Below are 23,955 nucleotides of genomic sequence, written 5' to 3' on the forward strand. Positions count from 1 at the left end.
GTGCGAGTGTGTGTGCGCGTGTGACTGCAGCAAGTGACCACCCGTTGTATCAGCACACACACACACACACTCACTCACACTCAACACACTCTTTAAAAAACGCCTCAAAAGTGGCGCAGAGTGAGGTGAGGTTACCGACTGCAGCTGCACTCCAAGTGCTCCAAGTGAGGCGGCGCCCCGAGCGAGCACGTGAGCCCCGTGGCTCCAACCGGGCCCTTCCTTTTTTTTGAGCAGGTGTGCCGCCGCGCGAGCGACGCTCCGAGATCGCCCGAGATAGCGCGCCGGCGCGGCCCCGAGATCGCCCGAGACAGCGCGAGATCGCCCGAGATCGCGCGGCGCGGCCCGAGGCGCGGTGGATGGGTTGGGAGCGAGGGGGCGGAAGTGATCAGTGCGGTAGATCGGTCAGTCGGGGCGCGTGAGCCGGACTTGTGAGCCGGACGGCTTCATTTCTCTCTGCGTTCTTGCACATGGAGTGCAAGATATACTCGTTCTGTTGCCGTCCCAAACTGTCACTCCCCTTTCTCCCGGCCGGGGTGGGGCGCGCGCGGGGGCGGCGGGTGTGCGGGATGTCTGTGGCCCGAGAGCGATGTATGTGCGTGTGTCTGCCTTGCGTTTGTTTTATCGAAGGCTAGCTCAAAAAAACGCCCCCAAGTGCTCATCCGCCTGGGTTCCGGCTCCTACCCAGATAGGGGGTCTGTTCACCCCGGTTAGACCCTAACTAACTATGCAATAGGTAGGTAGGTCCGTCCGGTTTTGACCGCCCCAGAGGGCCCCGCAATAGGTAGGTACCCCCTATTTTCGTCCTTTTTCGCTTCGCTGCGCGGCCTGGGGATAGGTAGATAGGTAGGGCGTGTGAGTGTGTGAGTACACACACACATAGGAGAGAGAGACATACACACACACATAGGTAGGCGTTTTGGCGCGAGTCAGTAGCAGACCCCCTGTCTGGGAAGGAGCACGAACCCTCATGGCCGACGCGGCTGCCAAGACCGCCCTATTTGCCGCCCTCGCCGACGACGCTCGCGCCATCTACTGGGACGCGCTCTCGCGCTTCCTCACCCTGCAGATCGACAAGCCCGAGTTTGACAAGCTTGCGCTCGCGTCGCTGCCGGTGGAGGCAATCCCTCTGCACAATGGGCTGATCCTGGCGCTGCTGCGCACCGCTCTCGAGGCGCAGTCCGGCGCACCGGAGGCTGAGGAGGAGGAGGTTGGCGCGCAGCCGTCTGCGCCGGCAGAGGAGCGCAAGCCTCTCGTGTCGGGGAGCGGCTCCGTCGGCCAGGCGCGCGACGCGGCCGGCGGCGGCGGCGGCGGCGGCGGCGGCGGGCTGGGCGGCGGCGGCAGCAGCGGCGGGAGCGGCGGCGGGCTCAAGCTGTCGTTCAAGATACGGAGGGACGACACGGGAAAGGAGAGCTTCAGCGCTGCCGGCGACGGGCAGGCGCACGAGAGCGGCGCTGCGCCGGGCGCCGGCCTAGGCGCCGAGCCGCCGCCGGTGGACCTGGCCGAGGCTGACCAGCTCAACGCGCTGCACGACCGCCTGCTCGGCCTGTGCTGCCGGCATGGCGTCCCGCGCGTCCAGCTCGAGGCGGTCTCCTTTGTCCAGCGCGCCGTCAAGGCGCACATGCGCCGCCTCCTCGTCGCGAGCGCCGAGTTTGCGCCGGCGGCAGGAGAGGGCGGCGCGACGCGGCGCACCGTCGGGACACGCGAGCTGAACGCCGCGCTCACGCAGCCGACGTCCTCGGCGTGGCTGCCGCCCAACCAGCGTCTCGCGTCCGCAACGCGCAGCGCCGCGCTGGGCGGGCGCCTGTTGTGAGGTAAGTAAGGTACACCTTAGCCCTTAGGTAACAAGGGGTAAGGTAAGGTAAATTTCTCCACACACACACAGTGGTGGGGCAAGGGGGGGCAACCCTCGCATCTCCTCCCCCGGACACGGGCAGCCAGGAGCCCCACAGCATTCAAAGTGCAAGGCCCCTGGAGGGCCCCACGGCGGGCACGGACCTCTGGGCACACCCACACACGCTGCCCCTCCTGCCCCCCGCCACGCCGCGCGCGCCCCACCGGCAGCGGCCAGCCCCTTGGAGTGTGAAGGCTTCGTAGCCCTCCGACTGAAGATCCGCAGGATTGGAGCGAAAAAAACCCAAGAGAGTAGTGTAGGAAGGCGGGAGAAAGCCACCGAAGTGGTCCTGGCAGCGGCACCGCGCTCAGCAGACAGCACACCTGCACCCGCCGCCCCCCGCCCAGTCCGCAGTGTCGCGGCACCACAGTCCCCAGGTCCCCACCGCCGCGCCGCGCTCTCCCTCTTACGTACGTTAAAAGTGCGAGTGTCGGACTGAGAGGAGGGCGCCTCTGCCATATAAGGTCAGAGGTCAGGTCAGGTCATCGACTGGGGTCAGGTCAGGCCAGGTCAGGTAAAACGATAAAAATCTATAAAAGGTCGGGGCAGGACCCTCGATCGCACAATTCACAAAACTCCCTCACGAGCACAGCCCGACAGCTCGGTCAGCGGCGATAGGATTCAAATAGCCTCGGCTATTCGAATCGCGGTCAGCGGACGGGATTCAAATAGCCTCGGCTATTCGACGCGGCCATCGGGCTGGCCGCCGGCACGAGCAGCGGCGTCGGCGCGATGACCAGCCTCGCCCTCGCCCTCGCGCAAGCCGGCGCCGCCCTCCTCCATCGCGCCCACCGGCGCCGCGGCCCACGGCCTCGCGTTGAGCGGCTCGGTCAGCTGCCGGGCGGCGGAGGGCGCTGGCCGGTGGTAGTAGAGCACGAGGCCTGAGAGCGTCGCGACGAACGCGGGCGGGTACCACCAGGTCAGCCGCGAGCCGAGCAGTGCGACGCCGGCGAGAACAGACCAAAAGTCGGAGGTGAGCAGCGAGATGTTCATCTCCGCGGCGGTGGCGCCGCGCTGCAGCAGGTGCGAGACCAGCGAGTAGAAGGACGCCTATTCGTTCACCGCTGATCGTTACTAGTTGTTGGTCATTCCTGAGAAGAGACCAGCGAGTAGGAGGACGCCTAATAGTTCATAGCTATTCGTTGATAGTTGGTGGTCATCACTGAAGAGGCCAGCGAGTAGGAGGTCGCCATCGAGCCGACGAAGAGCAGCTCGAGCAGTAGCAGCTCGGTGCGGCCGGCCAGGCTAGCGGAGGAGAAGGCGCGCCACGCGGAGGCCAGCGCCTCGCGCTCAATCAGCGCGCACTGCGCCGCCGAGAGGAGAGCGCCGGCGGCGCCGAGCCGCGGGAGATAGTTGGAGACCGAGGAGGAGCGCAGAAACGCCTCTTCGGCCACGTTGGAGCAGGCGTACAGCGAGGCACCGAGGAGGCAGAGCATGTCTCCTCGCCACGGCTGGGGGTGCCAGCTGTGCATTGGCCGCAGCAGCGCGTCCGACATCACCAGCGTCGCGAGGCCGGAGACGCAGAGAGCCACGCCGCAGATCTGCTTGCGGCCATAGCGCGCGCCGAGCGTAAGGGCCGAGAGCGCCATCACGCCTGGGGCAGCGACGGCGAGGTGTAGCCGAGATGCGGCCGAGGCTAATCCGAGATGTGGTCGAGATGCGGCCGAGATATGGCCGAGATGTGGCTCAGGTGTGTCCTATCACGCCTGGGACGGCAAAGGCGTCGAGCAGCGTCACCGAGGTGATGTCGGTGTACTGGTACGCCCGCACGATCAGGTAGTTGCCCTCGACGTCTGCGAAGCCGAGCAGCAGCCACTGCCACCACGGCCTCGCGACCGGCGGCAGGCCGGCGACACGATTGTCGCGCCGCGCCGTGATCGCGTGCAGCATCAGCACTAGGTAGACCGCGAGACTCTGTGCCGTCGGCGCGGCGATGCCGCGCTCGGCGAGCCGCTGCGAGGTGAAGCCGGTGGCGGTGAGGAGGACGGAGCAGCCCTGCCACGCCAGGAGCTGCTGCGCTCGCGCCGGCGAGGCCAGGAGCCGCGGACGTCGCTGGCTCGGCTGCATGGACCGGCAGCTGCTCGGCTTGCACGGAATCTTTAGATTCTGAATCAGCTGATTGAGTTTTTGCTACCCTTTTATCGCCCACTGCAGCGACTAGGAGCAGGTGCCCAGCGCGGAGGTGCCGAGCGTCGTCCACCTCTGTGAAGGGTTCGCGCCATTACGCCTCTGGGGCGGATGTCGCTTTCTTAATTGGCGCGGGCGACCCCCGTAAGCTCTCAAGGCCGACCTCCCATCTTCCTCTCTCCGAGATGTGGCCGCACGTTCTGGGACATACGGGACGTAGCTGCGTGTCAAAATACGGAAATACGTACGCCGTCTTGCGCCGTTTTGTGTTTGATGTATTGGCCCTTACCAGAAAGTTGCGTGCGGGGCTCGAGCCTCGGGCTACAGTATTGTACGGACGCGCTTTTCTCCAGCCTAAAAAAGTCCACTTCCTTGAAAAATCGCGCGCTGCACGCGCCAGGATGCAGGAAGCTAAACCCACACCTCTAAAATCAGATTTTTTCTCTAAAAACGACACCGAAAATGAAGACCCCGCCAAAATGACGCACTCAATACCTGACCTTTTGAGCCGCGACGAGGTCTGTGCGAGGAAATTTGCGGTGTTGTTGCGCGAAAGAAAGGAAAGTTGCGCTCACATCTAACGAAAGTCTGGTAAGGGCCAACGTATGTAGAGATCGTCTAAACTATCATATGTACTCTTATCGTGGGCTTCCTAATATATAAGTCGGTTTCGGGGCACGGGGGGCAGGCTAGGGGTACACAACTGGTCACAGTTTCTCGCGCGAGAAGACAGAGCTACAGGTTGAGATCAGCTTCGAAGATCAGCTCTCGACCGTTCTCTCGTACAGATAGTATCAACTTTGGCCTTGACATTGAAGTAGCTCGCGGCGAGCTCCGACGCCTGGTGCACGTGAGCTTCGTCCCGCATACTTGCGTTGCCGGGCGGCCGCAGTGTCGTGCCGTTGAAGGTCAAGAGGTCGGGCGCTGCCAAGGGTGCCGAACCTTGTCGGACCTTAAGACAGCATTGTAGATCCCTGGGCGAGGGTGGTGGCGTCCCCGTCGGGAGGGGCTGTCTGGCGGAGGAGAGCAACCAGGTGCCCGGCGGCGTCCCGCCACATCCGGATGACCTCTCCTCCTTGTGGCAATCAGCCAATCAGCGAGTTTGGTGTGGACTTGCGTCCTCGCGTCGATCGTGGTTACATACAAGTAAGTAAGTAGTAGAGCGTTATGTCACACACGACACACACAGAGCCGACAGGGACACAAACACAGACACAGACATAGACACACACACTGCGCTCCCCTCAGCGGGCAGAGACACGCGAGCCCGACGGAGTCCGGTGGCGGGGGCCCACGCAGCCAGCCCCTGCACTGACATGGTTGGTGCTAAGCCGCCGCCGGCCGCCGCCGCTCGCTCTCGAACTGCGTCGCGCTGCCCGCTGCTCCGCCCGTTCCCCGGAGCGCAGAGATCCGGGACATACGTAAAGCCGTACACACATACGCGCACTAGGCACCATCTAGGCACGGGAGGGATTGGCAGTAGGAATCCAACCACATTTTGACTGTCTGTTTTTTATGTCTTCTGGGCACGGGACTTGCGCGCACAGGCACTAACACAGGTACACCACGGCGCACCGGAATGCAGCACGCGCGCGCCCCTCCTCTGCTCTCCGCGCCGCTCCACCCTCAAACTCCGCCACCGAAAGCACGCCTCAGTCCTCCGTGAGCCCCACGTGCCGCAGCACCGGCCCGACGGTGAAGCGGTAGCGGTGGTGCGCGCGCACGAGCCGCGACACGTTGTACGACTCGACGCCCGCGCCCGCCGGGACCGGGCTAAGGCCGGCGACACCAAACGCCTTGAGCTGCGCGGCGCGGTGGGCGAGGGAGAGGACGAGGTCGTCCGGGCGGTAGCAGTTGACCAGCCGGCCCGCGACGACGCGGCGAAGCCGCCGCCACCGTGCAGGGTCGGAGGAGGCGGGCAAGCCGAGCAGAACCGCGTGCTGGACGATGCCGGCGGCGCGCGCCTCATGGGGATGGGTACAGGCAGATGGGGCATTCAAACTCATGGAGAGCAGACGCCATGGCTGCTCGTCCTCATCCATACAGGCAGCCAAAGCATGAGTTGAGTGACTCCTTGTACCCTTGACTAGACCGTGGCGCGCGCCTCCCCCGCCTCGGACGCGCGGCACATCTCGTTATTATCTCGTGCGATCTCGTGCGAACGCGCGCCTCCCCCGCCTCGGACGCGCGGCACATCTCGTGCAATTAATTAATTACTTAATTAATTCGCGCGCCTCCCCCGCCTCGGACGCGCGGCACATCTCGTGCAAGCACTCCCACACCACGTATGCGCCGAGCCTACGAGTACGTGAGTGGAGATGCCAACCTCGGGGCGGGAAGGCGGTGCTGTGCGGTGTATACGGAGCACCGCGTGAGTACGAGCAGCTGCGAAGAACGGGATACAGCGGAGTGCGTGTCCTCCCGAGCGCTAGTTGGAATACGAGAATGTGTCTTCCGCTTCGAGATATGGGGAGATATGGGGAGATATGGGGAGATATGGGGAGATATGGGGAGACATTCCGCTTCTAGGCGTTCGAGCGAGAAACCAACCAGCGTGACGGGTCGGCCGCCTTGTGAGGTGAGGTGAGGTCAGGTAAACTTCTCCACACACACGAGGTGGGAGGTGGGGCAAGGGCCAGGCAGCCCTCGCGACTCCACGTCTGTACGACAGGAGCCCCACGGCATTAAGAGTGCAAAGGCCCGGTGCGCTTGGGTGAGCGGTGTGTGTGTGTGTGTGTGTGTGTGTGTGTGTGTGTGTGTGTGTGTGTGTGTGTGTGTGTGTGTGTGTGTGTGAGGGGGGGGGCGGGGGGCGCCTTGTGCGCGCGAGAGGAGCGCGCGGGCTAGCAGCCTGCCCGCTCGCCTCGCGCGCGTGTACGCGACGCCCCACGGGTTATCGAGCACGTCGCACGCCTCCATTAATTAATTAATTGCTTCATAATTAATAGCACGCCCCACGGGTTGTCGAGCACGTCGCACGCCTCCATTAATTAATTAATTGCTTCATAATGAATAACACGCCCCACGGGTTGTCGAGCACGTCGCACGCCTCCATTAATTAATTAATTGCTTCATAATGAATAGCACGCCCCACGGGTTGTCGAGCACGTCGCACGCCTCCATTAATTAATTAATTGCTTCATAATTAATAACACGCCCCACGGGTTGTCGAGCACGTCGCACGCCTCCATTAATTAATTAATTGCTTCATAATTAATAACACGCCCCACGGGTTGTCGAGCACGTCGCACGCCTTGATGGCGTGGGCGGGAGATCGCGGGAGATCGCGGGAGATCAAGAGGGAGATCGCGGGAGATCAAGAGGGAGATCGCGGGATATCACGGACCGCGGGAGATCGCGGGAGATCGCGAGGGAGATCACGAGGGAGATCGCGGGAGATCGCGGGAGATCACACCTTGATGATGTAGGCGGGCACGGCGCACGCCGCCATCAGCGCGTGGAAGAAGGTCTGCCGAAGCGCCATCGAGGCGGAGAGCGTGAGCGCCTCGGTGGCAGCGATACGCGAGAGGGCGCCCCCGAGCCTGCGGTGTGAGTACGCCGACATGAGGGCGTGAGCACGTGGTATTGTGCAGCGTGTTCAGAGCAGCGCGTGAGTACGAGGGGGGTGCGAAGACAGTGAACACAGCGGAATACGGCGGAATACGGCGGGATACAGTTGAGTCCGTGTCCTCTCGAGCGCTAGTTTGGAGACATGAACACGTATTCCGCTTCTGGGTGAACGAGATATGGGGAGATATGGGGAGATATGGGGAGACATTCCCGCGTCTAGGCGTTCGAGCCGCTTCAGCTCCTCCGACTCCCACCGCAGCGCGTGGTGCTCGCACCTATCTTCCCATATCTCCCCATATCTCCCCATATCTCCCACCGCAGCGCGTGGAGCTCGCACCACGGCAGCAGCTCGAGCACGCTGGCGCACTCCTCCCCCCCCTCCTCCCCCCCGTCCACCACCTCAAACTCCTCCACCGCCTCCAGGCCCGCCGCCGCCCCTTCCGGCGCCTCCGCCGCCGCCGCCGCTTCGGCTGGCCGGGGCGGCGGCGCGGCCGGCGCCGTATCGCCGTCCAGGGCTCCCGGCGGCGGCAGGGGCGCCGGCGCCACGCCGCGAGGGGCGAGGTCGACTCGGGAGGGGTCGGGCACCTGGAATATGGGGGAGGTGTGGGGAGACATGGGGAAGGTGCGGGGGTGGTAGGTGTGGGGGAGATATGGGGGAGGTGTGGGGGAGGTGTGGGGGAGGTGTGGGGGAGGTGTGGGGGAGGTGTGGGGGAGGTGTGGGGGAGGTGTGGGGGAGGTGTGGGGAGATGTGGGAGAGATGTGGGGAGATGTGGGAGAGATGTGGGGAGATGCGGATCTGTGCTCCGCCGTCCAGGCGTGCTCGAGAGGTGGAAAGAGTTGGGGAGATATAGGGAAATAGGGGGAGAGAGGGGTTCGTCTTCCGCATCTAGGGAAAAGAAGATGCGGCCGGTGACAGTATGCTCGTGTCGGCTCCTCGAGCCGGCGTGTGTGTGTGTGTGTGTCTGTCTGTGTGTGTGTGTGTGTGTGTGTGTGTGTGTGTGTGTGTGTGTGTGTGTGTGTGTGTGTGTGTGTGTGTGTGTGTGTGTGTGTGTGTGTGGCATTTTCGGCACGTCCTCCGTGCGTGCAGCTTCTGCAGCACTGACTGACTGACTGACTGACGTCCGCATCTAGGGTCGGGCACAGCCCGGAGAGCCAGGAGGGCCTCCACCATCGCCTCGACCGACCCGTTCGTCTGCGCCACCTCCGCCGCCAGCGCCGGATCGAACCCCATCGACACTAGCCACCCCACAGCGTCGCCTCCGCCGCCGACTCCGCCACCGCCGCCCTCCTCCGCCGCCGCTTCGCCCTCGGCCGCTGCCGCTTCGTCCGCCGCTTCTGCGGCCCTCTCCTCCGCCGTCTCCTCTGCCGCGCGAGCAACGCCTTCGTCCCACGACAGCGCCTGGCGCGGCGCCGGGGCCAGTGCTGGAGCCTCACCGCCAGCTGGATCCAGCTGAGTCGCGCCTCCAGCCTCACCGCCAGTTGGATCCAACTGAGTCGCGCCTCCAGCCTCACCGCCAGTTGGATCCAGCTGAGTCGCGCCTCCAGCCTCACCGCCAGCTGGATCCAAAGCAGCAGGCGGCGCGGCGGGTGAGCCGACGGCCTCGTCTTGCGCCTCCGCGCGCGGCGCGACTGCGCGGACATGCGACGCTGCAATCCCGACGCCGGCCATGGTGAGGGCGTGCGTCGCACCAAGCACACGGGCTGCCCCGGGCTTGGGCTGGAGCTCGCTGTGCCTCGCCCACCAGTGGCGCGCCGGCGTCTCGGCCTCGCTCTCCAGCCACCCACTCACGCCAATCAGCACGCTGAGCGAAGGCGCCGCCGCGGCTCCTCCGTCGCCGCCACGCGGTGCGGACAGCCCGTCCTCGCCGCACTCTCCCGCCTCGGCGCGCTCCTCCCCTGCCAGCTGCACCACCACAGCTCGCTCGACCTGCAGCACCGGCAAGCCCAGCAGCCGGCACGCCCCCGGCAGCGAGATTGCATTCAGCCGCCCGCGCGCGTACCTAGAGCGGAAAAATCCTCGAAGGTTCCGGGAAGGCTCCTCGACAGGCGACAGCCCCCTCGCACGCGGACTCGGCGGCGGCGACGTCGGCGGCGGCGATCGACAACTCGAGCGCGGGCGGGTGCGACGTGCTGTCCACCGCGAGCGCGACCCGGTCCTCGGGCGACCCGCTCGCCTGCGGCGTGAATACGCCGTGGGGGGAGATGTGGGGAGATATTCCGCTTCTAGGCGAGGGAGCCTGAGCGAGAGCCGCGCGCAGCCGCGGGACCGTCGACGCGGGCACGGACGCGACGGCCGGGGCCAGCTCGATGCGCTGAGACACGAGTGCGCCGCATTCCTCTTCGGAATCGACGCCGCCGCCACTGCGGACGCCGTCGCCGCCGTCGCCGCCGTCTCCACCGCCGTCGCCCCCGTCGTGCTCCCGCTCTTGCTCCGCCGCCCTCTCCGCGGCCGCCTGGGTTCGGGTACCATGGGGTAGGGGAGGGTGGGTTCGGGTACCGTGGGGTAGGGGAGAGCGAGCCCTCTCCGTGGCCGCCTCACGTGCCGCAAGAATCAGCGCCTTGCGCGGCTGCAGAAAGTCGAACTCGGAGACGTCTGCGAGCCGGCGGTCCATCTTGTACGCCGCGAGGCCGGCGCCTGGTGGTAGGTAGGTAGGTAGGTGTTACCTCACACTGTCTGGGCAGAGACAAGGAGGGCCCCCGCACACACATGAACCCACACATACAGAGAGGGACGAGTGCACGCATTGGGCATCAGAGAGCCATGAGTGTTCGTTGTTGTTTGGCGCGAGGCCGGCGCCTGGTGAAAGGCGAACAAAGAGAACGCGGGGCGCGCGTCAGTCCCTCCTCCTCGCGGCCAGTCTCACCGCAGCGAGGCCGGCGCCGGTAGCGCCGAAGAGGGACGTCACCACTGCCACGCCCGCGGCGCCTGAATCACCATCCGTCTTGCGTCACTCCTCCAGGAGAGGGGGGGGCGTGATGCCGACTGCCCTGCCCCCGCGGCTCCTGAGGACCCACGAGTCGAGTCTGCAGTGAAGAGGGGACACGTGACGGCTGCCCACCCCAACGCTCCTGAGAGGAGCGAAGCGATCGACGCGACGCCGGTGCCGAGCAGTGCGCCCGCCTGATTGAAGCGAACTTTGGTCATTGATCATGACTTCGGCGACGCCAATGCCGAGCAGTGCGCCCGCCGTCCCCAGGGAGCTGATCCCGCCCCCAACCGCCGCGATGCCACCGATCACGGCGGGGGCAGCGAGGCCGGCCTGCGGCATTGGGGAGGTGTGGGGAGGTGTGGGGAGGTGTGGGGAGGTGTGGGGAGGTGTGGGGAGGTGTGGGGAGGTGTGGGGAGGTGTGGGGAGGTGTGGGGAGGTGTGGGGAGGTGTGGGGAGGTGTGGGGAGATGAGGAGAATGTGGGGATGTGAGGCCAAAGCTGCGGTTTGAACACAAGAGGTCCGCGGCGTGGTGTGAAGTGGATGAATACACGGGCTACGAGGGGATGCGAATGCAGCCGAGTGCGGCGGAATACGTGTCCTCTCGAGCGCCGGTCGGCAGACACACTTCCGTGTGCAGCGTCTACAGTTGCCCGCCGTCAGCGCGACCGCCGCGCCCGACGCGAGCCCCACGCCTGAAGGAAGGCAGAAATCGGGCGACCGTGAACAAGAAAAAAAACACGAACCAACACAAGCCCCACGCCTGAAGACAGAAATCAGGCCGCCGTAAGAAGCCCGCGGAGAGCGTCGCGCCCCGAGGCGAGCCCCAACGCCTAAAAAGAAAGAAATCCGCGCGTAAGAAAAGAAAAGCAGAAAAGAAATCGGCACGCGGACCCGCCGACAACAGCTGCGCCGCGGCGCCAGCGGCGTCCAAACGTGCGCGTCATCGGGCTGGGCCTACAGCAGGGAGGGTCCGAAAAAGCGGGTCCTCGACGGCTCATGGCCGGTCGACCAGCTTGCCACCGCAGGCGCTCCGCCTACGGGACGCTTCCGAGAAGGTTCGCGTTCGGCGGTGTCGGCGCGTCCAAGTGTGCGAGGCATCTGGCTGGGCCGGCTAGAGCCTGCTCGCGCCGCCGCTATCGCGCAGCGCCCGCAGCTTGGCGGGCAGCGTCGCCAGCGCGGCGGCCAGCTGCGCCTCCCGCCTCGCCACCGCGCGCCAGTCGACACCCAGCGCGCCCGCCGCGTCGCAGACGAGCTGGCGGCAGCGCGCGTCGTAGCCGAGGAGGAGCGGCGGGCGGCCCTGTGCGCCGCCGCCCGCGCCGGACGCGCCCGAGCCCACGGCGAGCAGCGCCGCCAGGCCGTGCAGCAGCTCCTCGCGCCGGGCGGCGCTCGCGGGCAGCGACTCGGCGAAAGGCTCGGGCGACAAGGGAGGATCCCCCTCGAGGGGAGGAGCGGAGAGCGGCTCGAGCGCGGTGAGCTGCTCCGCGGGAAGCTCGAGCACGCCGCACAGAATCGAGCGCAGCAGGGCGGCGGAGAAGCGCTCGGCACCCTTGGCGGTCGGCTCGAGGTCCCAGCCGTCGCTGCGGCGTCCCACGAGCACGGCCAGCACCCCGCCGAGCGAGATGCGCTCGTCCGTCGTGAGCGCACGGAGGGAGGCGAGGGCGGCTTCGATGTCGTCAAGGTCCGGGTCAACACCTCGTGATTTAGCCATTTGTGCGCCCGACACAACTGGGAGCGTCCGTCCCGGCGTCTCTTCGCTGTTGTTCACAGCACGCCCCTAGGAACCTGGGGTTGCTGCCCCCCGTGAATAAACAAATGTGAAAAACGAAGAGCGCTGGCATGAACATTCATTTATAAAATGAACTCGAAACCTTCATTCTTTCCCTTTTCTCCTTCGTGCCCCACAGCCCGATGACCTTCCTCGCTGCCCGGCCGCTGCTCCGCGCTTCGCGCTGCCCGGCCGTTGCCCGCTCGACGGCGCCGTGCGCCCTCGCCGCCTATGAGGCGCCGCTCGCGCTGCTCTCCGATGTCGGCAACCCGGTGAGCGACCTCTTCCAGAGCCCGGTCGCCGTCGCGTACCTGGGCGTGCTCACTGTCCTCTTCGGCTTCCTCGGCTTCCTCGCGTACAGCGACGCGCAGGGCAAGGCGCGGCGGCGCGAGGCCGCCGCGCAGCGCGCGCAGGCGATGGAGGAGATGGCGCGCGTGACGCCGCAGCTGCGGGAGCAGGGAAAGGACGAGGAGGCGGACGCGATCGAGCGGGAGATGGACCGGCTGCGCGCCGCGGAGATGTCCTCCTCCGCGGCCCCCTCCCCGCCCGGCCGCCAGCGCGAAAAGGCGCCGATGTGGATGCCGGGCGGCGCCTTTGTGGCGCCGGGCACCGAGCCGTCGTCGCTCGAGGACACGGGCAACCGCTTCATGCGGCGGCAGGGGGCGGGGCTCGAGGAGGGGGGCGGCGCGGCGCCGCTCAAGAAGACGCGCCGCAGGCAGCGGGCGAGGCGTGGCGCCGCGGCGCGAGCGGCGCGGTCGGAAAAGTGAGCTCTCAGCGAGAGCTACGATCTTTCTGGCGGCTGCCCACCATCCTGTAGCATGCTATGTGTAGCCCATACATCGCCGCGATACTGTGAAGATAAAATAAACCTTGCGGTCTCGTTCATTCCGCGAGCAAAAGGAACTAGGAAGAAGGATGCCAGCGCGCAGCGGCGGCGCGACGCGCAGAGTCGTTATGGTTATCTGCTCTTGCGGTGTCTTGGCTCTTGCGGCAGCTCGTCACCGCCTGCATCTTCGGACGGAAGCTGTAAGGACTGAGAGGTCGAGCGGCAGCGAACGCTCCACCGCGGCGCGCGGTCCGGAGCGCGGCGCGCGACGCAGCGCCTCACGGGACGCCATTGCAGTCGAGGCCGCCATTAAAAGAGTTGCTGCGAGAAATAGAGTTTGCCCGTTTTATTTATTTATTATTTAATCCAAGAGAGGAGTGGGAGGGCGGGAGAATCCAAAAAAGCCGTCCCAAAAGCCACAAAAAGCCAGCGAGCCTCCCGTTACGCGATTGCTCGCGAAGCGCAGCATGATGCGTGGCCACCGAAATCCCGCGTGAAAACCAAGCTGCCGGAAAAGGTTCGGCTTCATAGTTTTTCTGGTTCCTCCTGCCGCGTGAAACGGTTTCTCGGCCCCCGCTCGCTGCTCCGCCGACTCGCGCGATGGAGCCCGCCAAGCAGCAGGACCTGGACCAGCTTTCGCGAGAGGTCCGCATTGCGAACGAGTACTACTTCCGCAGCCATCCAGAGTTGCGGCTGCTGATGAAGAGCTTCGTCGCTGCACTCCACGTTGAGAATGTCCCCGCTGGCGAACTTCGCACATTTGCAGAGGCCTTCTTTGCAGATCCAACCCTCGCCAGCCGCATCAAAACAGCGCAGGCAAAGTTAGGCCCGGCTGCGGAGATGAAGGATCCCGCCATTCTCGAGCACATCGAGCGTGTGTTCGAGGAGGTTGACACGGATGGGAGGGGCACGCTCTCCCGCGGGGAGCTGCGAGCGAAGATCCAGCAAGATGATCAGTTGGAGAAGCTGTTGGGCAAACCGGACCTCAAGCAAATGTCGTCGATGAAGAGCTCCGAGTTCTCCTTTGAGGGGCTGTTCGGCGACGCCGACATGGACGGCAACCGCGAGCTGACTTTGGAAGAGTTTAAGCTCTCCATCGTGCTCGCGCGCAGCAAAGCGGTCTTTCAGGCAGAAAGCGGTGGGTCGGACGGAACGCTGACCCGGGCAGAGGTCCAGAAGCGCATCCAGGCGGACGAGGACCTAGTCGCGATACTTGGCCTCCGCGACCTCCAGCGAATGTCGTCGATGAAGATTGCCAACCCGAGGTTGCACCGGCTGCTCGCCGAGACCGACGCGGACGGCGTGGAGGAGCGCCTCACCTGGAACGAGTTCAAGTCGACCGTGAGGCCGCCTCCAGCCTCCGCACCTGTCTCCGCGGCGCTAGGAACCGGCGTGAGCATCGTCGCGTGAGCGTTCGAGAACGCGTTCGGCCACAGCCGCAATTTTTGAGTGCGTGATCCGTTGGCGCCATACCGTGTATACGTAAAGCTCTGAATTTCTTTTTGTTTTTACGCGACAATCGAGCGGCGTGCGCCGGCGTGCGGAAAGGCAAAGAACATATGGACCCGCCAGCGAGAGAGGTGGCGGTGAGTCGACAGGAAGCGCTGGAGCTCATTGACAAGCTCGACCTCAACGGCGACGGCAAGCTGAGCAAGAGCGAGAAGGCGGTGGTTGAGGCCAGATTTGAGGCACTCGAGGCAACCACGGATGTCAATGGCTGGGCGCGTGAGCGGGCACGAGGCGCTGGACCTGAATGGGGACGGGCGGGTGACAAAGAGCGAGAAGGACGAGCTGGACGCCAACGGCGACGGCGCAATCAGCAAGCTCGAGGCGGATCCGTGACGCTCACGCAGACGAGGCGGGACTGCTCGAGATCCTTCACCGCCATGGAGTTGAAGCCGTCGCCTCGGGCGAGCTGAGCGAGGAGCTGCTCCAATGGAAACACGCGCTGCCGCCGGCAAGCGATGGCGCCCGGCACCTACCGCTGCTTGGCCTCTGGGCGACGCAAGGCAACGCAACCAACGAGCTAGCCCTTGCCTTTGTCAGCCTCGCGGTGCTGCTTTCCGTCGCGGGCTACGTGTGGCGATGCCTCCTTGGGCGCCGCTACCGCCAGATGCACGCGCGAGCGCTTCTCCGTCTAACGACAATTTGGTTCAGCGTAGCGTTATGCGCATGGACTCGGACGAGCTGCAGGTTCGCCACACAGCTCGTCACGTATGTTCGCCACACAGGAGCTTCCCCCGCCCCGCGACTAAAGCAGCCTGGACCCCGCCCTGGCAGGAGCTACCGCCACGCGCTATGCGGTCGCCAACTTAAACCGTCGTGAATTGATGTTGAGAATTTGCCATCGCGTGGGCACGACCCCCGTTGAGACCGTTCGAGCTCTGCGCGAGTGGCGAGTGTTGCCATTGTAGAACCATGTCTGCACTCCCCTTTAGAGAGAGAGAGTATGGAGCAGGGCACCATCTTTGTCTCGAATCGCACCAAATGAGGAATGGGAGGCGGAGCACTGGGAGCACTTGGAGCACTTGGAGTGCAGTCATTAACCGCACGCTCGCACCGGCGATCCACGGTTTTTTCGGCGATCGGACGCGTCATGGACGCGGTCGCTTTCTGCCGAGACTCGCCCTTGCCTTGACGCCGATGCAGCTCTCAGCACTCGCGCCAGTTTATTTCCCGGTGATCGTCGCAGCCGATTCCGCCGAGGCCCACATCATCGACGACATCGCCAGCGAAGTGCACGACATGATCGCGGAGTACGACTCGGAGATGCTCAGCGAGGCGGAGCAGGCGGCGAGCTTGGAGCACGATGAGGACTTGCCCGAGTACGATCTCCCAGCCGCGGTCGGCGTGGCCCTGGACAAGGAGCAGCAGCTGCGTGACGCTCTGCACGCGCCTCCCTCGCCTCCCAAGGGCGACACCTCAGGCCGCCGTCGCCACTGAGCAACGCTCGGCCCACTACTGCCGCCCCTTGCCCCCTGGCTCTCCTGGGAGCAAAGAGCCGCTTAGCCTTGTACCATCGCGAACATGTAGCTGCATTAGCTAGGACGCTTGAAAGTGCGTTCTCCATTGCCACTGCCATTGGCTCGCCGTGTGCAGAGGACGGTATCGTTGAGGGTTGCTTCCTTGGCGCGCACTCCCAGTTACGAGTTAGCATGTCTCTAGCAAGCACATGTGTCAAGTGAGTTAAAGTACTTTCTTTGGGTGAGGTACATCCCACAGCACCAGCCACCACGTAGAGCCGTACAGCCGAGGCAGCACCCTGGACCCTCACCCGCTTTCCCTGACTTCGCGGACTCGACCGGCCTGACCCGGCCCCCCAGCCGGCGGCGAGGCGACGGGATGCGCGGCCGCTGCCGCGGCCGCCGCCGCAGCAGCATTGGCCGCAGCTGCGGCTGCTGCAGCGGCCGTTGCCGCGGCTGCGGCTGAGGGCCGGGCTTTGCGCTCGAGCGGGGCTGCACGTGCACCTTCACTGGCGGCAGGGGCGGCTGGACCCGGCGGCGTCGGCAGGCCACCAGAAGCAGAAGCGGGCTCCACGGGCGAGTCGCGCTGCCTGTGCTGCCGCTCGGCGCGTAGCATGGCGTGCAGCATGGCCCCCGCCTCTCCTGCTCCCGGAGGATCATCAGCCCCGCGGACGGTGTGCTGGTGCTGCGCGCGCAGCCGCCCCTCCCTCGTCCGCTTCAGGTCCTGCTCGACGAGCGTGGCAACGCCAGCATGCGGGAGGCTCTGCTCCGCCGACGCTGCCTCCTCGGTGGCGCGCCCAGCCTCTCGCTCGGACCGTGCATCGTCCGGACGGCCGCGTGTCGAGCGGAGCGCCTGGAGCACGAAAGGCCGCGCATCCTGAGCCCGAGCTCCATGCGTGTTCAGAGCGAGGCTCGGGCGTGCTTTGGCGCCTCGAGGCCCGCGGCAAGCTGCGCGTACGTTGTGCGCGCGGAGGCGTGTGCGACCTCGCCCACAGCGGCAGTCTCGCACGCGCGTCCGCCCACCGCGCCGCCACTTTGGTAGCCACCGTCGACGGCAGCACGCAGCGTGGCTATCTTCTCCTGCGCCGCGCCGAACGCGCGGCGCAAATCTCGCACCTCGGCGCCTAAACGTGACCAGACATCGCGCGCTGCAACCACCCGTCAGCGGTGCGCGCATCGTTTGCGTCGCGTCGATGGACCGCTCGCGCGTACCGCCGCATCCTTCTCCCGCAGCTGCGATGTGAGCGAGCGTACTTGAGCCTCGGCGCTCGCGAGCTGCAGGACAGCGAACCGGGCGAAGGGCATCAAAGGTCAGTTCCAGGGGGTCAGTTCTTGGCGGTGGCTGCTCTGTCAGGGTGGGTGGCGCAAAGCCTGCTCCCGCCGCTGCGGCGCTGATAGCTCAGCCTCGTCCTCGCCGGCCCTTAGCTGAGCCTCGGCCGCTGCCGCACGCCGCGCCGCCTCGTGCGCCTCGCCCTGCTTCGCCACGAGGCCGCGACGAGCCGCCTCGGCATTGTCCCGCTCTGTGGCGGCGGCTTGCCGTTCTCGGGCCCAGCCAACACGCGCCTCGAGAAGAGCAGCCTAAGCGAAGACTGAGTGGCAGCATGGCGAGCGGAGGCCATCTTCGGGCGCGGAGAAAGCGACGAGGAGCGGGCCTGCGACTCAGCGACCTCTGCCACTGCGGCTTGTCCACGACGCCGTGCCTCCTCGGCACCTTCGTTTGCGAGTTCTGCCGCGTGGCGTGCCTCGGAGAGGCGTTCCAGCGCCTCACCGAGCTGGAGCCGCACAGCCCGCAGCGCCTCCTCAGCGCTGGCCCGCGCGGTTGAAGCCGCCGCGGCTGTCGCCAGCGCCTCCTCTGCCGTCGCTTCCGCCTTGTCCGTCATCACCTGCTGCTCCATTAGCTTCTTCTGCCAGACACCCTCTCGCAGCCGAAGCCGCGCAAGTTCTCTTTGCACGGCATTGCCGCTGTTCTTGCTCTGGGCGTGATCTTCTCCGCCGCCGCCGCCTACGCCATGGCCCGCGGAATGCGCGGGGCCGACGCTGCCGCAGGTCCTGTCCGCCTGACTGCCCGCAACGGGGAGAGGCGACGGAGACGGTGGTCCTGAAGCTCGCTGGACTGCCCCCATTGCATCGCGCAGCGTCGCCACCTTGGCAGCCAGCGACGCATCCCAAGGCCGAGCCTGCAGGCAGAGGAGAGTCTCGGTGCGGTACATTCGTGACGGGTTGAAGAGCGTCAGAAGTGTTGGGCGCAGTGATGGGTACGGGCGAGTTCAATCGCACCTCCAGCAGCAGCTGCGCATACTGGAACAGCATCGACCGAAGCATTGCGCACTCAGACCGAGCCGCGTCACGCTCGCCCAAGAGCTGAGAGTGAAAATCCTCAGGCATAGGCATGGCGCATGCAGCATTGCTGCTCTTCTGTGCGAGTCCCGCTCGCTGCGGGCGGGCCTTTGACACGTCAGAACTTCCTTCTTCAGCATGGAAGTTGTGTACCGGTTGCGCGATCCGATCGAGTCGGTCGGAGCTTTATAGATCTAATTTAGCATGACGCTCAACGTTGGCTTACTCGGTCAAAGCAGAGCGTGCGGCGAGCAAGCGGACGGCTGACTGTACACTCGTGCTCTGCACATGCACATCGTACTGTCTGTACACGCACCTGGCCGACCGACAGACGACACAGCCAACGTCCACCGACGCATGCGCCAAGCCGCCGAGCTGCCCCGCGAGCCCGCTGTGGCGAGCCCTGGCGTCTGTGGGTGCATGCCACACCACACTTCTGAGCTGCACTCCCTCTCCACTGCCCTCCCAGCACCACCCGACAGCCCCCGTCCCGCGCTGGCGCGCAACTGGCGTATCATACCAAATCGCCAACGCCTGCTCCGCTGACGCTGAGAGCGGGTTCAAAATCAGTGCCCTGCATGTGCGGGATTGGGAGTGGTGCCAGGGAAAGGGTACAAGGCGGTCACGCTCACGGGCTGCCAGGCATGTTTGTAGGACGAGTAGACCTGGCTCCGTTGCCCGTCTGGCTTCCTAGTTGCGAGGACCAACGATGATCGTGTATTCCCTCCCCCCCCCCCCCTATGTAATTAATGGAATGAGGGAGTACTTGGAGCACTATCGCTTAAGGCTGATTGGCTAGACGAGCGGTCTACCTCCAACGGGGAAGAGAGGGAAAACAACGGAGAGGTCATCCGGATGTGGCGGGACGCGACCGGGCACCAGCGCGAGTGTGTTTTCTTCTTCGTACTGTTGTAGCCTAAAGTCTGCCCAGGTTGCGGAGGGCACGATCCCAGCGTGAGCACGACTAACTGACGGATCCGCTCCTGACAGTGGCATGCACCGCGCTGCGGCGCGTGCCACTGTCTTTGTTTGAAGTTAAAAGGTCAGAGCGGCGTCGGCGCTGCCCTCCGTTTTCCTCCCCCCCTGGTCCCCCGTCCGGCACCGCTCCGGGACGCACGCCGGCGAAGCACCATCAAGCTGCTGTACGGCCCCGGCATCGCCTCCCCTGGCTTAGCTAGACTGAGAAATATTGTGCACATGGTTGGTCTCTACAATATATACACTGACATTGAACCTCCCAGAGCTCGTCCCGGTCCGTCACGGCCATCCTCGGCCTCCGGAGGGCCCCCGACCGCGGCGCGGTGCGGCGGCGTCACAAATCCGACCACAGAGCACCGGGACGCGGTCGATCTGAGGCCCAGGTAGGCGTATGCATTGCCTATCCAGGGCTGTCACCTGGACCTATCAACAGGCGCCTGCGGCGCCGTGCTCAGGAGCTGTTGCTCCAACCTGACCACCCAAGACAGCTTGCAGAGCTCCCGGTAAGGCAACATTTCGTAACGATCGTCGCTATTGGCCATCTGCCTCCTGCAGCCTCTGTTGGGGTGGAATGCGCGGGGTTTTCGGCGCGATGCCTCCGGCGAGTATACGGTACTGCTCTGCCGCAAGCTCTCCTGCGCGCGCGTGACGTGTGGGGCGCGTGCACTGCGCTCGAAAGTCGCGATTTGGCAATAGGCGCTCGAGCCGGCGCGCAGTGGAAGGGGGCGCCGCGCAGGGGGGTCGGGGGGGTGCGAGGGGGGGCGTGGGTCGGGCGCGCACCGGCCGGCTCCGAGAGCGGCCGTCACGTCGAAGAGGGGGGCTGGTGCTGCTCGAATGACGAGGCATGCCGCTCTGCTGCGCCGCCGATACCCCCTCTTCCGAGCCGGCGCGTGGCGGCGAGCCGCGGCCAGTATCGCTGGTGCGGTGGAGGCGGCAGCTTGCATCGGCCGGCAGCGGGTGCGGCCATCACGTCGATGAGGGGGGGTTGTCGGCGACTCGTGTGGCTCGAGGCCTACGCTGCGCCGCCCAAGCCCTACTGCCGATCCAGCGCCTGGCGTTTGGGGCGAGCCGCGGTCGTCGTCGCTGATGGTATGGCGGCGGCGGCGGCGGCTCGCCCTTCCCTCCGGCCGCAATTCCGATCCCGCCGCGCTCGCGGGAGGTCGCGCGTATATATTTATAGAGAGCAAGGGCTTCCGTGCTGCTGTGCGCCCCCTGGTGCGTGGTTGCTTTCAAGTTCTTAGATCACAACCCAAGGATGATATAATAAGGCAAAAAGATCCTTGCGCCTTGCCGATCCGCACCTACCTCGCCGGGAGGAGGTGGGTGCTCCGCCGCCGGACCGCCCTCTCCACCACCCTCGCCCAGGGATCTACAATGCTGTCTTAAGGTCCGACCTGTGGGCTCTGCCTGCGCTCGGCACCGGGCACCGCCTCGGTATACAAAATGCGCCTGCGGGCGGACCCTCACAGATCACAGATCACCTACCTAGGCTCTTGGGTGGCGCGCCCACTCTTCACGAAATGGTTTTCACACTTTGTGCGGTACAGTCGGCTTCGCGCCTACCTGCCGCTGTGCGCGACATACATGAGGCCTCCCCGGCCGCTTCCTGCGCCTCCCGCCGCCGCCAATACCTCTGCCTCCGCGCCAGCCACCGCCGCCTCCCCGCCACCGCCTCTGCCAGCCCCGGCGGCGCGTCGCTTGCTCCTCCCAACCGCGCGCCGACTAATGCTCCGCTGGCGGCGGAGGTCGCACCAGTTGCAGCTGACGCAGCACGCAGCGCTGCTCGGCCGCGCCGTCGCCCTGCGCCGCGCATGGCCTTCCGTCGCTGCGTGGTACGCGCGCCACGTGGCGCTCCGGTCCGCCAAGTGCCACGCCGCCGACGCCCACCGCGCCAGAGTGCTCGTCTGGCTCGTCTGGTGCACTGCCGCACTTGAGCACACTGCCCTGTGTGGATACCCTCGCCGGCGTGACGCCGGCCCCAGCGCGCGGCCCGCGGCACGGCGCGTCACTTGCCACCGCCCTTCCCCTCCCACAGGCGAGGCTGGCGCGCGAGGCACGTCGCCGCACGAGAGTCGCGCCACCGCAGCAACCTCGCCCTCGCCTCCCGCGCGGCGAGGCTGTGCCAGCTCTGCTACGCCGGCTGGGCGGAGCAGACGCGCCTCTCGGCCGCATCGCGGCGCGTCCTCCTCTCCCGCGCCACCTCGATGCTCCACCACTCCCTCTCCGCCTGGCGCGCCTGGCTCGAGCGCCGCGCCAGCCTCCCTCCGGCCTCCGCCGACCTCCTCGCCCGACGCGCGTCCCTCCGCCGCCGGCATCACGCCCTCCGCCTCGCCTCCTCCCTCTCGCGCTGGAGCGGCTCTGCACGAGAGCGGCAGCTTTGCGGGGAGCAGGCGCGCCTCGCGTCGAGCGCGTGGCGCGGCGCGGCGGCGGGCGGGGCGCTCCGCCGCTGGGAGGGTGCGAGGCGGGCGGCGACAGCCGCGGCGGCCCGCCGGCGGCAGGCGTACTCCTTCATGGCCGCCAGGCTGCAACGCGCCGTGCTCGCAGGCTGGCGAGCTCTCTGCGTCGACCGGCGCCGCATCGCCGCCCTCCTTCCCCTCGCCGCCGCCCTCCTCACTCTCTCCACCGCCCGCCGCCTCCTCCGTCGCTGGCGCACCACCGCCGACGGAGCCGCCGCGTGGGCCCTGGCGGTGAGCGGCTGCGGCCAGCGCGCGCGCCTCTCTGCCACGAGGCGCGGCCTGCGTGCGCTGGAGGCGGCGGTGGCGGAGCGGCGGCGGGTGGAGCGCGCGAGAGCTGCGGCCGAGCGAGCCGTCGCTGCGGCGGCGGTGTCGAGAGGCTTGCGGTCGTGGGTCGCGGGCGTGACACGGCAGCGGGAGGGCGCCGCCGCCTTCTGTGCGATGCGGCGGGCGCTGACACGGTGGTCGACAGCCGCTGCCGCGGACCGGCGCGGCGCGGCGGCGGCGGCAGCGGCGGCGGTTGGCCTCCGTCGCTCTCGAGGCCGCAAGGCGCTGCTCCGGTGGCGGGGTGAGGTCGAGGCAGCGGCTCTGTCTGGTGTGGCGGCGGAGGAGGCGCGGCGAGGCGCCCTGCGGGGGTGCCTTCGCGTGTGGCGGAGGCTAGCGGAGGAGGAGGAGGCGGCGGGGCTGCGCTGGAGGAGGGGCGTTCGCCACCGCTACTTTGTGCTGCTGCACCGCGGAGCAGAGGCGTGGCGACGGCGCGCGGAGGCTCAAATACAGCTCTGCGACGCGCGGGAACACTGCACCACCGCCCTGCGGGCGCTGCGCCGCCGACACGCGCTGCGGCGGATGCTGCAGCGCTCCACCGCCGCCGCCGCTGCTTCCGCGCAGTCCGACCGGGGCTGCCGACTCCTATCCTTTGCTCGCTGGCGGCGCAATGCGGCCGAGGCGTGCTCGGCCGCAGCGTTGCGGGCGAGGGCGGACGTGCACCGCGCGGGCTGCCTGCTCGCCCGCTCCTTCGGCTGCTGGCTCCACCTGCTCGTGCAGCGAACGCACAAGCGGCTCCAGCAGGCGCGGCAGCTGCAGCTGCATCGCGCCGCCCTCTGCCGCGCCGCCGCCCAGCGATCGCTGCGGCGCTGGCGGGCGCTCGCTGCAGCGGCGGCCGCCCTCGCGACCGAGAGAGAGGTGCGCTGCGCCGCGGCGCTGTCTCGGAGGGCGATGCCTCTCTCGGACCATCCCCTGAACCTTCTCGGACCCTTCCTGCCATAGGCCAGCCGCGCCGCGGCGCTGTCTCGGAGTCTGAGTGGCGCGCTGGGCGCGATTCGCGACCACGTGCTCCGGCGGCGGCTGGGCGCAGGGCGCGCCAGCGTGGCCGCCGAGTCCGCGTCTTGCTGGCGGCTGCGGCGGGGCATCCGGACGTGGCGGCGTTACCTCGCCTGGCGGGAAGCAGAGCTCTGCGCGCCGCGGTGCCTCGCGCGCTCGGCTCACGCGCGCCGCGTCTGCCGCGCGTGCTGGGAGGGGTGGAGGAGGTACCACTGCCGCAAGCAGTACAAGGCGGCGCAGCTCGCCGCCGCCGCAACGCGCCACGCGCGGGGGCTGCGCGCGAACGCGGTCGCCGCGTGGCTGCAGGTCGGTCTCTCGCGACACGCGGTCGGGGTCGAGGCGGCGGCGGCGCGGTCCGCGGCGCGCGCGGCGGAGGAGCACCGGCTGGCCGAGCGTTACGCGCGGCGGTGGAGGGCGGCGGTGGAGGAGCGGCGGGCGGCGCGCGCCGCGACTGCTTCCGCTCCCTCCCTCGGCGCTTCTTCCCCTCCCTCCCTCGAGATCTCGCGACGGCCCGGCTCCGGGGCCACGACACGTGGCGGCGGCGGCATCAGAGGCGCAACCCCACCCCCATCCTCCCACCCCCCATCCTCCCACCCCCATCCTCCCACCCCCATCCTCCCATCCCCATCCTCCCACCCCCATCCTCCCATCCCCATCCTCCCACCCCCATCCTCCCATCCCCATCCTCCCACCCCCATCCTCCCACCCCCATCCTCCCACCCCCATCCTCCCATCCCCATCCTCCCACCCCCATCCTCCCACCTCCATGGCTCCCACCCCCATCCTCCCATCCGGGGA

General features: G+C 66.7%; 7 protein-coding genes across 7 annotated transcripts; 4 read left to right on the forward strand and 3 right to left on the reverse strand.

Moving 5' to 3' along the window:
- The first annotated feature begins 956 nt into the window (after positions 1-956).
- On the forward strand, positions 957-1,868 carry EMIHUDRAFT_450374 (hypothetical protein). Its single transcript, XM_005778144.1, has 2 exons — positions 957-1,270; positions 1,382-1,868. The coding sequence occupies exons 1-2, from the start codon at positions 968-970 to the stop codon at positions 1,808-1,810; spliced, it is 732 nt and encodes a 243-aa protein (XP_005778201.1). The 5' UTR covers positions 957-967; the 3' UTR covers positions 1,811-1,868.
- A 1,222-nt stretch (positions 1,869-3,090) lies between these two features.
- EMIHUDRAFT_354082 (hypothetical protein) lies at positions 3,091-4,061 on the reverse strand. The gene is made up of 3 exons (XM_005778145.1): positions 4,036-4,061; positions 3,596-3,997; positions 3,091-3,485 (listed from the first exon to the last, which is right to left on the reverse strand). Exons 2-3 carry the CDS (start codon positions 3,956-3,958, stop codon positions 3,480-3,482), a joined length of 369 nt encoding a protein of 122 aa, XP_005778202.1. The 5' UTR covers positions 3,959-3,997; positions 4,036-4,061; the 3' UTR covers positions 3,091-3,479.
- Positions 4,062-5,515: 1,454 nt separating this feature from the next.
- Positions 5,516-7,556, reverse strand: EMIHUDRAFT_354083 (hypothetical protein; the record flags this gene model as incomplete). The annotated part of the gene is made up of 6 exons (XM_005778146.1): positions 5,516-5,982; positions 6,269-6,316; positions 6,569-6,588; positions 6,677-6,678; positions 6,894-6,928; positions 7,431-7,556. Coding segments are annotated over 6 exons (543 nt in total), but the record flags the coding sequence as incomplete, so codon positions are not given.
- A 1,331-nt stretch (positions 7,557-8,887) lies between these two features.
- EMIHUDRAFT_435181 (hypothetical protein) lies at positions 8,888-11,507 on the reverse strand. The gene is made up of 9 exons (XM_005778147.1): positions 11,411-11,507; positions 11,170-11,207; positions 10,741-10,845; positions 10,645-10,706; positions 10,450-10,511; positions 10,125-10,220; positions 9,853-10,010; positions 9,059-9,759; positions 8,888-9,019 (listed from the first exon to the last, which is right to left on the reverse strand). Exons 1-8 carry the CDS (start codon positions 11,457-11,459, stop codon positions 9,586-9,588), a joined length of 744 nt encoding a protein of 247 aa, XP_005778204.1. The 5' UTR covers positions 11,460-11,507; the 3' UTR covers positions 8,888-9,019; positions 9,059-9,585.
- An 892-nt stretch (positions 11,508-12,399) lies between these two features.
- EMIHUDRAFT_354089 (hypothetical protein) lies at positions 12,400-13,157 on the forward strand. Its single transcript, XM_005778148.1, has one exon. It carries the CDS (start codon positions 12,424-12,426, stop codon positions 13,045-13,047), a length of 624 nt encoding a protein of 207 aa, XP_005778205.1. The 5' UTR covers positions 12,400-12,423; the 3' UTR covers positions 13,048-13,157.
- Positions 13,158-13,706: 549 nt separating this feature from the next.
- On the forward strand, positions 13,707-14,948 carry EMIHUDRAFT_100704 (hypothetical protein; the record flags this gene model as incomplete). The annotated part of the gene is made up of 2 exons (XM_005778149.1): positions 13,707-14,512; positions 14,804-14,948. The coding sequence occupies 2 exons, from the start codon at positions 13,707-13,709 to the stop codon at positions 14,946-14,948; spliced, it is 951 nt and encodes a 316-aa protein (XP_005778206.1).
- Positions 14,949-15,714: 766 nt separating this feature from the next.
- EMIHUDRAFT_435185 (hypothetical protein) lies at positions 15,715-16,583 on the forward strand. The gene has a single exon (XM_005778150.1). The coding sequence runs from the start codon at positions 15,750-15,752 to the stop codon at positions 16,047-16,049; it is 300 nt and encodes a 99-aa protein (XP_005778207.1). The 5' UTR covers positions 15,715-15,749; the 3' UTR covers positions 16,050-16,583.
- Positions 16,584-23,955: the final 7,372 nt, after the last annotated feature.

This window comes from Emiliania huxleyi, assembly GCF_000372725.1.
Source record: "Emiliania huxleyi CCMP1516 unplaced genomic scaffold EMIHUscaffold_25, whole genome shotgun sequence".
NCBI classification, from domain to species: Eukaryota; Haptophyta; order Isochrysidales; family Noelaerhabdaceae; genus Emiliania; species Emiliania huxleyi.